At 34.1% G+C, this 18993-nt stretch overlaps 1 protein-coding gene across 2 annotated transcripts in view; it reads left to right on the top strand.

The window, feature by feature from the left end:
• Window positions 1-8221, top strand: part of LOC123543652 (sodium/potassium/calcium exchanger 3-like) — a 68051-nt gene extending 59830 nt beyond the window's left edge. For both annotated transcript variants that reach the window (XM_045329728.2, XM_045329723.2), the window contains exons 13-18: window positions 3613-3706; window positions 5080-5158; window positions 5490-5604; window positions 6310-6422; window positions 6795-6860; window positions 7410-8221. In XM_045329728.2, the coding sequence (XP_045185663.2) occupies window positions 3613-3706; window positions 5080-5158; window positions 5490-5604; window positions 6310-6422; window positions 6795-6860; window positions 7410-7556 (614 nt within the window). In that variant the 3' untranslated portion in view covers window positions 7557-8221. The remainder of the gene's footprint in view (window positions 1-3612; window positions 3707-5079; window positions 5159-5489; window positions 5605-6309; window positions 6423-6794; window positions 6861-7409) is intronic.
• Window positions 8222-18993: the final 10772 nt, after the last annotated feature.

Raw genomic sequence — 18993 nt, 5'->3', positions numbered from 1 at the left:
CCTATAATATTTCTACAGCTGTAACTTTGGGGCATTTTTACAGCTGTAACTTTTTTCATTTTTACAGCTGTAACTATTTTTACAGGTGTAGCTCATTTGCATATTTCGAACTGTTTTACAGTCGTTTGACAGCTGTAAATTGAAATCTACAACTGTAAAATCAATGTTGTTATATAAAATCCACAGGTGTAAATTTGGAATAAGCATGACTGTTATTTTGAACAAAAATACAGGTCTTTTACAGCTGTAAAATTTCGTACAGGCAATTACTATACAAATGGCAAAATAAATGATCTAGTAAGTAAAGAACAATATCAAGTATGTTTCTAGTATAATAGCAATTGCAAAATTAAAGAGTAGGATACAAAGTAGAAACTATGCATCATATCTTGTTTATAAAACTTTCTAAACATATGACAATCTTGTAATTATTTCCTTTAAACTTATCAGTTTCAAATAAAGAGTAAATTGTTAATGCATATGCTTACACATGTCCTTTTACAACTGTATTAGATAATTAAACATTTGCACTTACTCCGTAATGGCTAAAATGCCAATATTTTAGATGATGTGGTGTCTCTGTGAATTTCAGTTATATCCCGCCAAAATGCATTAAAGATGGCTGACAGTATTTACGTTTCCCACCAAAAAAAGTTACAGCTGTAATTTTGAGACATGACCATTTTACAGCTGTAACTTTCAACTAAAATATTTACAGCTGTATTTTTGAGACCTGCAATTGTTTTACACCTGTAAATTTCAACTGTATTTCTTGTAATTTTCCACTTACAGGTCTTTTACAGCTGTAATCTTTTACAGACGTTTTACAGCTGTAAAACAGGTCCTATTTTCGTACAGGGATACTATAGCTGTATGTTATCTATATTATAAGAATGATTTTCATGAAGTTTTTGTGAGCGAAAAAAATAGGTCACTAGGCCGTGGTGGGTATTTAATGACATTTTATCAGTTTTCATGATTTGCACGAGACCATCATAATTTTAAAAAAGGTTTTATCAAAACAAGAATGCTAAAGATAGGATTGCATCCTTTATTATTGTCCGTAAGTATTGACCTGGTTCTTATGAATATTCCGTATGTTTCGTAAATTAATTTCCGGTGTCCGAACCTAAAACAACGGTATATTATTTTTAAAAACCCCAATAATATACCACCATGTTTCATGTGCAGATATAGCTGGGCGGACAAAGCGTTCTGCTATTAATCTCAGGGATGTGTGTTCCAGTCCTGTGTCTGCTGACCAAATTGTTTTATTTTTTTTTTATTTTATCTGTAAAATTAACAGACGGAAAACTTGTCACACATATGATTTATCAGAAAGAAAATGCCACTGTACATGTTATACCTTGTCCCTAGGTATACTAAGGTTCTTGTAGTATAACTAGGGTAGGGTATATCATGAACAGTGGCAATTTCTTCTGGTGTGATGCCAGTGAACAGAATTCAAGGAACTGAAATGTTTAATAAAATAATGTAACAATTACACAGAATTACAAAAAAAAAATGATCTGAAATGAATTCGAACCCATGGTAACGTGCTTAAAAGTCGGAGAGCTTACCACTACGCCACCGTGCCATTGATTAACTGTGTTGGTTATTTTGATAAATGTAGATATCAGGACTCAAATATCGCGTAAAATAACGGACACATCCGAAAATATTGGCGAAGATTAATAAGTGCCAGGTCAATACTTACGGACAATATGAAAAGAAAATTGTTTCAGAAATGATACGTTAAATCATTACAAAAAGCTGTTTGTAAATTGAAGATGGTTTGCGCAGTTAGATTTAAACGTTAACATTAAACATTTAAAAACAAAGACGTATTGGAGTTGCTCCAATAAGATCTAGCACTTCTATGTGCTATGGAAATCAGCGTTATTGGGTTGAGGAGATTTCCGCTTATGGGCAAACATTACAACGTCCTTTTACTTACGATACCGCTTCTATTACGTTCAAAATTGCTTTAACAAAAAAAAAAAAACAACATTTTGCAGTGTTTTAATTGCACCAAACTATATGATTTATACGCTGTTAACTTCAGAAAAACAACAGTTTTAAGTTTTGTCAGAGTGCCGTTTACCTTCAATGCTATTGTGAATTTCTGTGAAATTGAGTTTCAATATGTTTTGTTAGGCAAAATGTGACGATTCTATACGCCCGTCTCTGAAAGAGCTGGGCGTATTATGTGAACATCCGTGGCGGCGGGCGGCGTCCAAAGCATGTCCGCTCTCTAAGTCGAACAGTTTTCATTCGATAATCACCAAACTTGCTGACAATGTTTGTTGGCATAATATCTCGGTCAAGTACGATGACCACCCAAATCGTCTCAGGCACTCTTTGATTATGCCCCTTGAATTAGGCCAAGTTCGATGACGGGCGTATTTTGTGACAGTCTGGAACTCTTGTTTGGATATATTAATATTAATCGTTCACTTGTTAAAAAACTGCAAAAAATACGAAATATTCACAAATGAAATAAAATGTTTATAAATTTAGTCTTAAATGATATAAAATAAACGACAATTTCATGACATGTCCTTGTGGACGGTTGCGCTCTTTAAAACCACCAATATATGCATAGTTTTTCCTAAAATGAAGCGAGTATTTTAACATTGCTAGTTAAAAGTATTGGTCTTTCAACTGCAGTTAGCAGATTCATTAAAACATATTATCTATTTGAATAATCGACAAAATTGTTGCGTTTTTAAAGCGGTTCAGTGTACATTAAGAAACACAGCAGAGTACTGTCTTGGAACGGTCAGTGGCAAAAACACCACTGAGGAGTTTAACATAGTTTACTTGCAACAAACCCCGCTATTGAAATATATTGCAAGAAAATGTAAATGAAAAAACATCCCAATGGACTAGTCACTTACGCACGATTCAGTAACCACGGAATACACATTTTAAAACTTAAATATGCTGAATGCAAAGATGTAATAATCACAGAGTGGTAGACAGAGTGGTAGACACTTGTATTTGGTGACGTTGCAAACGCCATAAAAACCAGTAAGGGCACGACGGAGCAGGACAGTGGACAGATACCACACCAGTCCTTCCCTAGATGGGAAAGTAACAGTTATTTTCAATGGGGTCCGATACCTATCACGTCATCTAAAAATCAAAGGGGAAAGTCTACTGATCAAGGTATAAGGAGAAATACTAAGCTTGCAGTTCGTCCCGGATCTATACGGACATAGCTTCTCTCAATGAAACATAAAATATACTGGTCGGAAAAGGTTACGCCCTCGGGAATTTTACGAAGTTTCTAAATGAATAAAATAAGTAGGTACCTCGGAAGCACCGAGAACAAAGCAAAGACAATGAAAATTGCAGACTCGGTTTGATTGAGACTGTTCATGAGCAGTAATGAAAAATGCAACGCGGCCAACGCCCCCTAGCACCTTCAAAAATAGTCAGGTTGTGAAATATACCTTTTCCGCAGAAGAGTCTTAAGTTTGTTCCGACTAACGATGATAAAATTCAGTAAAGGATTAAAGTATTATTAATATTTTGTGGAGTTAAATGATTTTAGCGTAAGGGATGTGATAATTATTGAAACTCTTTTATAAATTTTGTACATTGCAGCTCAAGAAGGTTACCTTGCAACAGTGAAATGGGCAATAGTTTATCCTATTAAAACATTACTTTACTATACCGTACCAGACAGCAGAAAACCAAGGTATATTATTATTTTTATAAACTGATACAAAATATTGTATTAACACCTCTTAGAAAATAAAAGGAAACCGTAGGTTTCTCGGTAGATTTCAAATTTATTCTATTTATGAAAATGTTGTGAGTTGCTTTTATTGTTTCTTAAAGTTTGAGTTTCAGATTGAACTCTACCATGAACTACAATAGAATATTTGTGAGTAGTAACTATTTGTAGAGTAACAAAAGTGTTTTTGAACTTGTTCAGGGGCCGTAGTGGTGGTGCGCTTAAGGTCGTTGACTTAAAATCGCTTGCTTGCTAATCACCGACGCAGGTTCGAAACCTTCCTTTTCGTGTAGAATTCGTCATGTTAGGAAGCAACACAGCTTTCTCGTAGAAGGTCGGTGTTGCTACCAAGGTGTCCGCCCATCATGAAATGATGCCCGGAGGGGCATATGGCGTAATTCCCCTCCATACAAAGACCTTAAAAAGTCGCCATTTGACCTTAAATGTGTACGTGTCACTTTAAACCAACACCCGCAAAACTGAGCCTCGATGATATATCGTGAATGCGTCCTAAAGAAAGAAAAAACATGTTATTTTCTTTTATCGCATTGAAATGTCCCGCTAGAACACAATAATACAACTTTGTCTAATTAAGTAAGTATCTCCCGCGTAAAATATATAACTACAAAAATGTAGTCAGAATATCAAGTCTTGCCAAAACATCGTGTACGCTCCGAAAACGAAGAGATAGTAATTTTATTTATGTTCCTCAGCCGCCGTATGAATATCTCATTTTAAAATGTCTGGATAGAAAGATAAAATATAAGTATGTTTTAAATTAGGATTTATGGCACTGTTTATAAAAAATAGTCAGCATTTTACATAATAACAGTTTGGCGCATTAGCTGGTTTATCAATCACTGTTGGCACCAGACTACTGGCTGTTTAAGAACGAGCCTTACTGTGACTAAACTTGGAAACTGATCATTGACTGAAAAGTACTACATACAGTTATATCATGTGACTATCAAGTACAAGCTCAGGCACCATATACGGCAGAAAATGTAGTTTTTAATCATCGGAATTAAAAGGGAAAGTATCCTGCATATTTTTGAAAATTTGACTGTTGTAAATACAAATATTTTAGATATTTTTATAATCAAGCATATAGTTTTCAGAAAACAAAAAGGAGCAAAACCAAGGATAATAACTCGGTTTATAATAAGTTAATATTCACCACATTTGCAAAGAGCTTTTGGTGGAAACAAACCCTCACCACAAATATTAAATTAATGTGACTGTCCAAAAATATGACTGTAGAGAATTACAGCACTATATCATCCAAATTTCGCTGGAAACAATTATTCTTATTGCTTTTGTCCTGCTATTTACAGGTGGGAGAAGTACTTTTTAGGAACGTTTGTCATGTCTATAGTATGGATATTTCTGTTTTCCTACGTTACAATTTGGATGGTGAGTTTTATGCAGTAAGATAAATATAATGATTAGATAGAGGGATTTTCGTTTTATTTAGGAAGTGTTTGAATGCAATAAATATTATATAAGCACTAGTTTACATGTGGCTGGATCAATAAATAACAAAGCAAATTACTAGAGTACATTACATTTTCATTTATGTTATGTAATACATGTAATGGCATAGAATCGATCAGTATCGATATTAGACTAGATATCAGTAAATGATATTGCAAGCGGCACGCATACTAACTGTATTCGATTAAAAATGACAGATTAGCGCGTATCGAAGGTTTGCATGTAACCAAAATTTCTTTTATGATTTCAGGTCACATATATCGGCTATGCTTTCCATATCCCAGACAGTGTAATGGGCATAACATTCCTTGCTGCTGGCACAAGTATACCTGATGCATTAGCTAGTGTTTTCGTAGCAAAGCAAGGTATAATCCGTCGTTCCTTTTCGTACTTGACATTTAGTTATGTATTACAATGGTTTATAGCCATGTTATTCATATCTAGAGTACTTTCAGCGCATACTTTTATTTTGAACGTTTGTATCTTTTTATGATATTAATAAATGATATAACCCTTACACATGTTTAAAAAAAAAAAACATTTTAAATATTTAAACAGTTTAAACAAAACTGATCATCAGAGCTTATACGGGCAAAATAATATTGCCAATGGTGACAAAATTTGTCAGAAAACTGATTTTTATAGCCTATAGGAAGTGCAAAAAGCTATTGGTCAATAATTGGAATTAAATGCGAAACTAATCATGAATAAATTAGCAAAGCTAGCTCTCTGTAAGTTCTACTGCATTTTAACTACTTGAGGGAACCATGTCACGAACGTTTGGTAATTGCAAAACTTGCTTCAATTTTATGACGTTTCTGTGGTTATCACCCTTTGTCATATATTTTTAAAAAAGCAATGAAAACTCTTCGAATTTACCGAAGTAGACAAAAAGGTTATATATTGTAAAATTAATGTAACAATTCTTTCATCTTTTAGGCTTAGTGATACCCTGTTAGGGAAGGTGTAAATTACTTTGTTCCTTTGTTTTGCACTGAGAACGAAAATTTGTTCTATATCTATACTCTCGAGTCTGTTTTTATAAAATAGTATATATTTTATTGCCGTAGGTATGGGTGACATGGCGGTTTCAAACTGTATAGGCAGCAATATATTTGATATACTATTAGGACTGTCATTCCCATGGTTCTTGAAAACTGCACTCGTTAGTCCAGGATCAACGGTGAGTATATAATGGGCATACTTTAAACGGACTGCAATTTTTGCATTCTATTTTGGTTTTGGCAATATTTTCATTTCCACATATTGGTGTTCGCAATACGTCACCGTCTTAAAAACAGAGGTTTCTAATCTACGGTTATATAACACTATTTAGTTTAATATTAAGACGTTACTTATTCGGACGGTTATTTACGGTGTACAAAATAACACATTATTTGAAGATCTATAGTATGATAATTTTATTGACTTTAATTACACTGAATTGTTATGATACTGAATACACGCAAAAAGGAAAGTGGCGATAATTGTTCTCCATCTTTAGTACCTACCGATTTGTCTATGTGTGTTTTATCAAAGTATATTATTATTTCAGGCTGCAATCAATAGTGAGGGCATGGTATTTAGTATTATTCTCCTTTTCCTTACAGTTCTGCTAACAGTGAGTGCTTATATATATCCTGCATGTACAAAAATGTATACATACTTCAAACGGTCTTATGTGACTTAGATTTTGAACGTATAAGTTGCTTGTTTATTTCTTGGTTTTGAGTTTAACGCCGTTTTTCAACAATATTTCATTTATGCAATGGCGGGCAGTTAACCTAATCAGTGTTCCTGGATTATGTATCAGTAAAAACTAATTGCCAACTTCCCCACATGAATCAGAGGTGGAGGACGAATAATTTCAAGCACAATGGCTTTTATCAAATCGCGGAGACTATATTATTATTCTGCTTAACATAACTATATTACATTGTATGTGTGTACTAACTACAGAACAGAACCTGATTATACTCTCCAATTGCTGAAGTTTGTGTTTACATTTGTACTAAAAAGAAATATGTATGAAACTTTGTAACAGTTCAATAAAAGTACTTGTGTACATGTGTGTACTTACTTTATATTCTAAGGTACAAGCTTCTGTATAACATCTCAAGCTAATGTGCCAACATCAGTGTAACTCGTATTTATGCTACTTTGTTTCCAGGTTGGCGCTGTACACTTTTCTGGTTGGCTGCTGAATAGATGTGTCGGGATCACATGTTTATCGGTGTATACCCTTTTTTTGACAATCTCGGTTATGATAGAATGCAATGTATTTGGCTTCGTTAATCCTCCAATGTGTGCTGAATAATGATAAAATGTCTAGGATCTTCAAATGTAGAGTAGTAGAAAAAATACTTCAATATAGTACGCGTAATCAAAAATGCGGAGAAAGAACAGGAATGTGTTATGATTTTCTTAAAATTGTGTACGAGTTTATACTGAGTATAGTGAGAGTTTGATGTACAATATTAATATATTTGAATATCCATTTATTGTCATATTATAGTACAATCAGTATACCCTTTATTCACAACTATTTTCTACATTATGCAAGAGCTGAATCAAACCGATAGTTTTACGTATATATGCGAAATTGAATCTTACAGAATGTCTGCATTGTTAACAGAAAAGAATTCGAATATATCTCAATGCCTAGTTAATGGATAAAAAGTATTATTCAACTTGCATATTAAATAAACGAAATATATGTGTCTAAAATTGTTTTTTTTTTTTTCAACGTCTTTTTTATTGACAACAAAGTGTTTAAAATCAGACTGAAAGTTTTTATTTTATAAACACGGATCATACTGGTCCATTCATGCAAGAGGAAGTCGAGTTCAACGTTTCTGTTTTGTGTAATGCGTGCAATCCAGTTATAATTGGTTTTATTGGACACATTATCGTTCGCTCGAACATATGTAGGACATTTGACATGCTGATTCCTTTTTAAAACATTAAAAGTATGTATAGAAATTGGAAGTTTCTTTCTTTGTTCAGTATATATTACATACTTAGTCTCTTGCTAATTTGTAGCTAGATAAAGCTTTCGTCAATAGGAAAAATATCTGTGTTCAAAATCGGCGTTCTCCTAATGTTCCGCTTGTGGCGTTCATTAACAGATCTCCTATCTGTTCTAAGAATGATGCGTAAATCAAATAATTAGCAAAACGGTGAATAGCCAGCGGCCACCGGTCATAAGTCGGCATCTGCATATCTCGAATATCTTGATGTTCTGTACTATACTTGACGGCGAAAAGATAATATTTGTTCTTTTTAGTGTTTGCTATAGTCTCTTAAAATCAATCTTTTAAGTGAAATAGTATGATTATGTAATAATACAAGTCAAATAAAGGAAAGAGCAATAAGCTGTACCTGTTTGTAGGTAAAAGCATATAAAACATGCCCAATAGAATGCGTGTTTATCATTGTTGTGACAGTCTTGCTGATCTTTTATCTGTCATCAAATAGTTGATGTTATGCTCAAATATATCAAAGTCATTTAACATTATCATGAACCAATTCTCTTCTGTAAGTTAAGTTAAAGTTATCTTAGATTATCTCGACTAGTTTCATCTACGAAGGCTGTTTCATAGACAACAAATAGAAAATCAATAGTGATCACCGTCTTTCTAGTTTGCTTAGCTATAAACTGTGGCGTACTGATGTAAGAAAGACATGGTAATATGTTGCATTTACGCGAAATACCCATATATCACAAAGCAGTTTTTAATATTAGGGGCATTTATTAAATATATCATTGTTAAACTGGTAGATATTAATGTCGTATTAAGGAACACACTAAATATAATAATGCTTATCCGACTTTGATAAAATTTACATAGATACACAATAATGTCTTGTGCATAGTAGAACCTTTTGACTAGTTTCACTTTTTAATTAAAGCCTCACCAAATTAAAAATATGTTGATCAGGTTGATTTGCAGCTCATATATTTTCAGAAACACAAAAAATATTTTTGTGTTGTTGTTTTTTTCTTGTGCTCGCCCCATTGAAAAAAAAATCAAGCTGAAATTTGTTAGTGTGCTACTTTTTATAGACGTAACAGTATATGAATGCTTAAAATTCCAGTCCTTTATTGTTCTAAAATGGACTTTTATCACAATAAAAACATACTATATACACACATTATCTATAATATAACATGATACTTACATTTAGTTGCATTAAAGTTATGTCCCCTTATGCAGTTACGCCATTTTCTTCGAATGATTTACCAAAATGAATTGCTACAAAAATCGGATTTATTTCATTGAAATTTGGATAAAAAAACATACTAATTTATTTGATAACATCAATGTACATTATTTGGTAAGGGTAAATACGCATTTTCAAACACATACATTATTTCATTATTCACTGTATGCCAATGTTATTACGTTTTTTCACGAGTTCGCTCTATGCGCCTGCAGGTCAAAACCTACCCAAACCAAAATGTACCCATATTTTATCATCCCATGACGACTTATTTTTAATGTAAAAGGGTTTTACATTCTATTTTAAGGTTTTCATTAGTTATTCGAGTGCCCAAACAAGACAATTATATTTCTTCGCTCTTCGCTGATTTTCTCATAAACTAAAAAAAATATTTTTCGCTCTGCGCCTCATTTTTTTACCAGATTTATATAGCGCCTTTTTCATGATAAACACGTTCAAAGGCGCTTTACATATAGCAAACGCAGCCCCACAGGGCGCGAAATTCATCCTCTACTAGTACAGATACAGAGCGATCTGACCAGAAGGACAGAGTGAGATAAAGTCCCAATAACAGACAGACGTTTTAGATACAGACGTCTCCGGCTAACTTAGCCTAGCTCTTTGCGAATAGACAGTATGGTTCTTTAACGTGCCCGGTGAATAGCACCGGTACACACGAAGCCGTCTTTCCTGGGAAGAACCAGTACATGCCTCTAGTTAGTTGGGAGACACTCGAGAGCATCTCAGAAATTTCCAGTGCCTTGACCGGGATTCGAACCCCGGACCTCTGGATTGACAGTCATGCGCGTTACCACTAGACCACCGGCCCACCATGAAATAAATAGTTTTCTAGTTTGATTGTTACTAACTACCTTTCAACAAGCACAATTTGTGCTTTAAAATAAATATGCTAAATGTACAACTTCATCTGTCCGAATACATTTCTGTTCTCTGCGCTTAGAATGACTATGATTCCGGGGTTTTATTGAAAATATTATATGTTTTACATCGCACGCATCTTTATTGTAAGGTTTCACTCGACTGGAAAACATTATACATGTTTTCATTACACTTTGAAAACCATAAATAAGCTTTTTTTGTCAAAATCATGCTTGAAATGTTATGTAATGAAATTTAATGATTTCACAGCACTTCAGTAACATTTAAAACTGGTCAAAAGAACCTAATAGTATTCTAACATTTCTATGATGACTCGAAAAACTCAAAGAGCCTATTTGTTTTGCAAACACATGAGTAGGGTTGCGTCGAGTTAGCGAAAATAACAACGAGAACATAACACGAGTGTAGCAAAAAAAAAAGAGGCCTAAATCTTAGCCTTTAGAGAGCCTTTAATTTTGGGGGAGTGAAGTAGTACATGACAGTTGAAAGTTTCGCACAACCCAGTCTTACTTATTGTTCATTGATCTTTCATTTACATGATTTATATATGAAAAGAATACGCGCAATTAAAATAGAAAACGCCTTAGCCCTGAGCTAAATCCTTACAACTGTATTTTTTTAGAAAAAAAAAGCATTATTAAAGTTCACTAGACTGATTGTATCGATGATTAGATATAAAGGTAGTCAATTCATCAAATGACTGAAAAATTGTCCTATATACATGTGGCAATTGTTTTGGTATTAAAACAACTATGAGCGTTGTTCTAACCAATTAGTGCGACATGGATACGAATGCGTGATCTTTCTTTAAAATTGAAGTTATGAACCCTTTGTCTTTAAACTATCTTAAAATGCCAAGTTAAGAAAAACACGAGGCCGGCGTTGGGAACCAAACCCGGGTCACCGTTGCAATGAAAAATTGTCCACTGTCTTCGACAATATCGCCACGGATGATTATGTGAAATTTGATGTATTTGTTTATTAAAATACCATGTTAGCTTAGATATATTATCTACAAAAGCATAATTTTTTCATACTAAGACTGAGCTTTAAATATCATGATCACTTCTGGCTTAACACTTGATCTTCCCACTCGCAAAATCTTCTAATTGCTTATTGACAGTTTCATACAATTTTAATTTAAACACTTATCTACGCGATTTCAATAAAAAAGCATCAGATGTATCGTCTAGCTTTGATAAAATATTCATAAAGCGAGGGTCCTGCAAAGAGTTCTGTCATTGTGTTCGGATTTCGTAATCAAATTTTAAAGTATTTTTATTACAAACCTTTAAAATATCCCCCCTTTACCGAAACACATTTTTGTAACCTTTTTACTCAATCGCGAAAAGCAGATAAATAGTCTTCATTTGGTTTCTGTTCGAGACACCGATAAATGGCGCTGCCAAGAGAACTTCTGTACTTAAATTTCTTTTCCAGAAAGTATTTTCTTCAGCCTTATAAAGGCACTTGAATGACTGGCCCACTAGAATTGAAGAAAATTGCGTACAACATCATGTTTTGAACTAATGGCTCTCTTGAAAATACAGGGAAGTTGTTTTATTTTTTCTCCCAATGTTTGTTATCAGCCCTTCTCTGTGGCTTAAGGTTTCGATGGAGGCCTTGAGAAACAAAAATCAAACAACACCAAATCATAGAAAGAAAGAGTTGTTTGACATGAAAATTGAACAGCATGTAAAACATGTATATTACTTTACGAAACAAGTGTCAGTATACTGATATAAACATTGAATTCCGGAAAAGGGCTGCCTAAAGGGGCTCCACTTCCGGACAGTTAAACGCGTTTAAAAACTCACCATTTTCAAAGAACTGTTACACATGTGTGTTTTGATGCATTTGCAATAGCGTGCGAGTGGTGAAATTTCACGTAACAAGGTGGAACATAGTTTTCAGCAATTGTTTACATTTTTGTCTTTACAAATGGCATTCATTTTCAAAGGGAGACAACTTTTTCTCAAAGATTACTTAAAATAATCGGAAAAAAGTTGTTTCCCTTTGAAAATGAATGTCATTTGTACTTAAAATAATCGGGAACAGTTGTCTCCCTTTGAAAATGAATGCTATTTGTAAATAAATAAAGATAAACAATTGCTGAAAACTGTGTTCCACCTTGTTATGCGAAATTTCACCACTCGCACGCTATTGCAAATGCATCAAAACGAACATGTGTAACTGTTCTTTGAAAATGGTGAGTTTTTAAAGGCGTTTAACTGTCCGGAAGTGGAGCCCCTTTAGGCAGCCCTTTTCCGGAATTCAATATTTATATCAGTATACTGACACTTGTTTCGTAAATTAATATACATGTTTTACATGCTGTTCAATTTTCATGTCAAACAACTCTTTCTTTCTATGATTTGGTGTTGTTTGATTTTTGTTTCTCAAGGCCTCCATCGAAACCTTAAACATGTGCGACCAGGTTTCGTCACCTGTTAGCTAGTTAGAAATAATCCGACTACCACAGCCTTTGTATGTTTTCAAAAGTTCCCGGGCACATTTAAGGCTTTGATGTTTGCTCCTCAGTGAGGTACCCATCCAGTGCAAACCTTTCTCATGTCCAACTGCTTGAACAATGCCTTTTGATATACCAGTACAACTGGCCATATCTTTCACCGACAATCGCGCATCCTGTTCGTGCAGCGATGTTTGCCTTGGTAACAGAGGTTTTAGGCCTACCAGAACGGGTATCATCTTCGGCAGATAATTTCCCAGCTTTAAAAGCTTTAACTAAAAAATGTGTGCATTGAAATGGCCTGAGGTCCATATATTCCACACAATTCATGAAATATCTGATTTGAATCTAAATCAAAAGATAATAGGTAAGGGTAGATTTCAAACCTAATGCGGCATTTAATATGGCTACGAATTTCAGTCTTGCGTCCATTATACAATGTGACAAGTAAATTGGTCAGTGTATACGACTGCATGTATTTCAATTTGAATTAACTCAGTTACTCGAAAAGCAATTTGCACGAAATAAACGGATATCGTTAGCTATTGGACACACCATTCAAGTGCAATAAAGCGTTTTAAAAAATCTGGGATAAAACTACGGAATTCCATTAGTGACATAACTTTTTGCAGGACCCTCGTAAAATGGATAACAGTGTGATACACGATCAACGCCTCTTCAGCAAAAACACTTGTTTATATTTGCGAAGTTGCTACGTAAAGTTTCCACTTTCAAAAGCTTACTGTTTTCTTCTACTCAAAATCAATTAAACGTAGATGTATAAAGGCAGTACCACTGTCGGTACACAGATCACATCGCTGGATTGCGTGTTTGTAAATGGATCCATTAATAACACATCACAATATTGTATAGTCTAAATGAACTTCTTCTTTTCTAACTAATAAAACCATTGATAGCGAAAAAGGATGATACAATTTAATACACATATAAACATACTAAAAGCTCGAAAACAGCACACTTCTTTTTTTTGTTAATATTACTCGAGAACATATCCGGTAGTTGTGCAATTTAAGTAACTTTATCGTTTAACACATTTCAATTTGCTTACTCGACTGATGAGAATATATCTTTTATTATATATGTTAAAAAGTTACTAAGATAGTGTTAAAACACCATAAGAAACGATCCTTACGCATGCGTTTCTAGGACTGATAACGGTACAGTATGCCTCACGCAAAAATAGTCATGACGACCCCATGCAGACGGAACCTCCGTGAAAAAAGCAATACAGTTGTCACGTTAAGACTGCTGAAAATATGAAAAATAGTATTATCATGATAAAAAATATGAATATGTATATCATAATTAGGAAACTTCTTTTGAAAAAGTGCATGCCCCCCCCCACCCCCCCAATACTGCTTCATTTGAATGGAACTGGTAACTGATACGTAATATGTAGGTAAATGTTTGGTCACATTTTTGTAGCCTATATGTCATGGACTGCACAGGTAAAACACTACTGACCTTTCATCTCTGAGTCTGACCTGGAACTTTTGGCTAGGGGTCTTGGTATGCGTATTTCATTATGGGATACATTTGTGACATCCCTTTAAGGATGAATGAGTTAGGAACCGGTCAGGGAAAAACACTATTGACGTTTGACCTCCAAATATGACCTTGAGCTAGGAAACGAATTCGGGACGAACAAAAAGACACGGTGATTACTGTATACAACTAGCGCTTCGAGTCATAGTGGCCTGACCTAAGTAGTTTCTTGACCACTGGAGTAAGCTGTCGGGCAAATATTGCATTAGGTGTGCTTATTTTGCAAGCCATATTTATTACCTCTTAAATAAATATTTTCTTGTCTACATGCATATCAAATTTCCAGCCAAATGGAAGCATACATTAGGTATAGTTTTGCTCTTCACTTTTGGGCCTGTTTAATTGTTATATCGGTAATAATACAATTCACTATAATTTTACATTTTACGCTTTAAAATATTTGCATTTTATAACGATGAAATACATGAACTTATATATCTCTAAATAATTCTGACTGTGACGACAATAAATGACTCAAAGGCTGCAAAGTCCGCAACAAATCTATAAATCAGAAACGAGAAATGTCTTCAAAAAAGACAAACGGCGTAGAGGTACATTAATAATGTTTGGCGCATGAAAAAATCAGAATTAAACAGGATATGCAGGATATGCAGACAGAAAACATTTGGATTTGCATCTATGAACAAATGATTCATTTACAAATATTTTTAACTAAGCAGACATGTTAAATGATCAATATGTATCCTTCAGTGATAGACGGTCAAAATGGTTTGTGCGGATTCTGAAATTATTTCGTGTTGGGTCAGAATCCCCAATAAATAACCTACTAGCACAATATCTCGCCCCGCATACAATTAGTTTTTACCTTTCTAAATCGTCCCTGCTACGTCTATGTAGTTTATCATGAAGGCGAAATTTATATGCAAGGAATAAAACACCACATGAACGTGAGATTTAAATGCAGTTCTTACGTGAAAGCCAGATATTAAAATCCTGTTTTACACGTAAATGCAGAAAAGGGTAAGGCAGCTGAATACCTGAAATAAAATAAAACCCTAGATGTTTTTGAAACACTAGTGACCCATACACATTTTAATTACTCGATTTAATTCTCAGATTTAATAAAATCTAATGCAAAATATCAAGAGGAAGTCAGTTTGGGAGCACTTCAGTAACTGTTGAAATCTTTTTCATCAGGGTAAAGTAATAGGTAAATACTTACATTTATGATTAAATGGTGGTTTTTCAATTCAATTTGCACATTGTTGTTGTTTACATTAACATTATTGTCATGAAATTTAAGCTTTTTCAGCTTACCTATTGGCCTCCATTGGTGTTGTTATTGTTTTCGTCTGTATTTACCAGAGCGAGGACTGAGTGGGGGAAAGACCCCTGGTGTCAAATCATGTAACCGTGAAACCGAGAATAACTCAGATTCTTGAAGTAATAACAAGAACTGTTAAAGTTTCTGCTTTATTTTTACGAAGAAAATAAATTTGCTGGATGTTTGATGCGAAACCGGGTATACTGACTACAGTTACAACCAGCCACACTTTCATCAGTAAGCAAGATACGCAAAGAGGTAAGAAGTTTAGTTTCGATTTCTCTTGCGATGACTTTAAAATTCAAATAAATCATTTTAGTTTTGGGAAACAAAACTACTAAATATTTTCTGTTTAGTATATGTTTTCTGATATTCAGTGTTTTACAGCTACGCCCAAAAGTCTGGTACATTGGCTATAGAATCATTGATTCGTGGCATTTTAACACGTACATTTTACACACTAAAGTAAAGGATAAAAGCTTATATTTGCACATTATGAGACATCTTTGTCAATAATGACAACACTAAAATATTCTGTGTGATTTTCACATTTCCTACCTTCATTTTTATATTATCTATTTACTATATAGTCCTATTATTCTTTAAATTGGGTAATCAGTCTAAACTTACAGAAATTACAATATAATCAAGTTATAACGAATCGGATCCTAGGAGAGTGAATTGGGTTTCGCAAGTTGAACAATTATTAGCACGGTTAGGTTTTTTACGAAGTTTGGCTCTCACAAGGAGTGGGTATATAATGAGAAACTATTTTTAACAAATTTTAAACAAAGGGTTATAGAAATTTTTGTACAAGATTTAAACTCTAATATAAATGGCTCTAGCTGAGCAATTTTTATAGTTAAAATCAGCGAATATCTTGACATATTAAATGTGCAGAAATACAGGTTTTCATTTTCGCGACTTAGGCTATCCTCTCAAAGACTGGCAGTTGAAACGGGCAGGTGGAGAAAGCCAGTAAGCATCCCTTTTGAGGAACGTAAATGTACACCTTGTAACGTCCCGGAGGACGAATTTTATTTTGTTATTGAGTGCTCAGTTTTTTCTTATTTACGTCGACAATATTTAAGAAAATACTATTGGCAAAATCCGAGTAATTTTAAGTTTTTGCAATTGTTAAAACTAGGTAGTCGAATGAATATTAATGTTAGAAACAATATACATGTACATACTTACACCCAGAAAATTTTATTAAAGACCCTTGTCATTGTTACAATATAACCTTTCTGTCTTTGTTATATTGCGTTGTGAAAGGCAAAACATTTTCATGTTAATTTGTCTCTCCCACAAAAGGCAGTTTCTGCGTTTTTGATACTTAATGATTTTGGATGTTTGTAAAAGGATATTAAATCGGAAATGTTTTGCCATCTTGCCATGATTTTGATTTCTAGATAAACTGGTTACATGTGTTTTTCAAGCTATGCTCACAGATTGGTAAGATTTCATGCATAATAAAGATTCTTCTTTCTTTTCTATTGCGACCTCTATAACTTCTTTGATATGGCACTGCGCGTAATTTTCCTAGAATGTTTTACACTTTTGGATATGCATAGTTTTGACAGAAATATTATAGAATGTTTTCCACTCGTCTTTCGATTACTAAAATCAATTAGAAGATACACTGGGGACATGGAACGCAACCAAGTATTCGCAAAATCGGTTTGTTTACGTTTGGTCTTAGGACCGGCACCGGCTTTGGCAGCATTCTATAATACAGGTACATTAAAAAGGATTCTTTGATGCAAAATGACTATAAAATATTATAATCTAATGATATATTATGAAAAAAATCACTTTGATAACATATTTACTCTTAGAAAATGTAGATAACACAAGACCAACGCATTTCAGATTAGCCAGCCTTCCTAAGCGCGTTATTTGGTATGATTATAATGCTGCTGTCATACAGGAAGTGTTTTTCATGAATGAGCAGTTGACGGGTTATTTAAATAATTTGAAATAGATAGCTAAAACAGAATTGTGAACAAATACGTTTTCTTATAACACACCTTAATAACAGAATATAGATGATTCGAGACTAAATTAAGCGCTACTTACGTTGTAATACAACCGCTATCATTAACAGAAAAACATCAAAACGCGTTTGTGCATCAATACAAAACGAACATGAATATTCTGGAAATAGAAATAATTGACAGAAAATGACGGGAGCTACATTTATACACGCATTGGGATCTGTTATTAATTACAACAAAATGAACATGTATTTCTCTCGAGACGTCGACCCAAGTAGAATTTCCGGAAACTTTAAAGCAATCGAAACATTCCATACTTAGTCACTGAACTGACACATCAGTAGGACCATTGGAACGTAGAAAAGTGACGAACACTTAGTCTAAGACATAGACACCGATAATAGTAAAAAAGTTACTAGTAAAAATGTTCGAAGTCAGTCCGCATTATTCTGGATCAAAACAGAATTTACTGAAATACTGATGCTGACTAGTTGTCTCACAGTATTGTTTGACCTCTTACATTTTTTATTAATACACCGAATATCATATGTCTACGATAAACCTGGCCGTGCTAATTAGCTGTCTTCGAATCAACTGATAATTAAATGAGATATGTCTTAATATAAAATGTTGCATTTAGAAGTATCCATTGTAGGCTTCAATACTAGCACACACATAGCTATGATTAAACTCCTGAACTTTAACCACAAGGATGTAAAACAGCACTATTATACACCAAAATTGACGTGCAACTGGAAGTCACTCTTTTTTCAAAGTATAAACCGTTGTGTAGTACACATTTCCTGCGACGCTTCAAATAGTTCATGTATATGTAATGATACAAAAATTAGCTACGGTCCTTACCACAAAACGTACACATAGACACTTTCTTGAAGCGCTAGAAACGGAAAAAAAACGTTACTCAACAAACGGTCTGGACAGGACTGTTAGTGCTGCGAGTGTTTAAAGCCCACGATGTTGACGGCATCAGGGAATACTTAAACTATTCCCACATGATTCTTGATTTAACAGATAGCCTGAAAATAAACGTCATATTAACAGTTATTATTTGTTTGTTTGTTTGTTTTGGGTTTAACGCCGTTTTTCAACAGTATTTCAGTCATGTAACGGCGGGCAGTTAACCTAACAATACCAGTACAAACCTGTTCTCCGCAAGTAACTGCTAACTTCCCCACATGAATTATCAGAGGTGGAGGACTAATGATTTCAGACACAATGTCGTTTATCAAATAGTCACGGAGAACATACGCCCCGCCCGAGGATCGAACTCGCGACCCCGCGATCCGTAGAC

The sequence above is a fragment of the Mercenaria mercenaria genome, chromosome 1 (genome assembly GCF_021730395.1).
Source record: "Mercenaria mercenaria strain notata chromosome 1, MADL_Memer_1, whole genome shotgun sequence".
NCBI classification, from domain to species: domain Eukaryota; kingdom Metazoa; phylum Mollusca; class Bivalvia; order Venerida; family Veneridae; genus Mercenaria; species Mercenaria mercenaria.
Note: the sequence above shows the minus strand (reverse complement) of the source record. Positions and strands in the feature narration are given on the sequence as shown.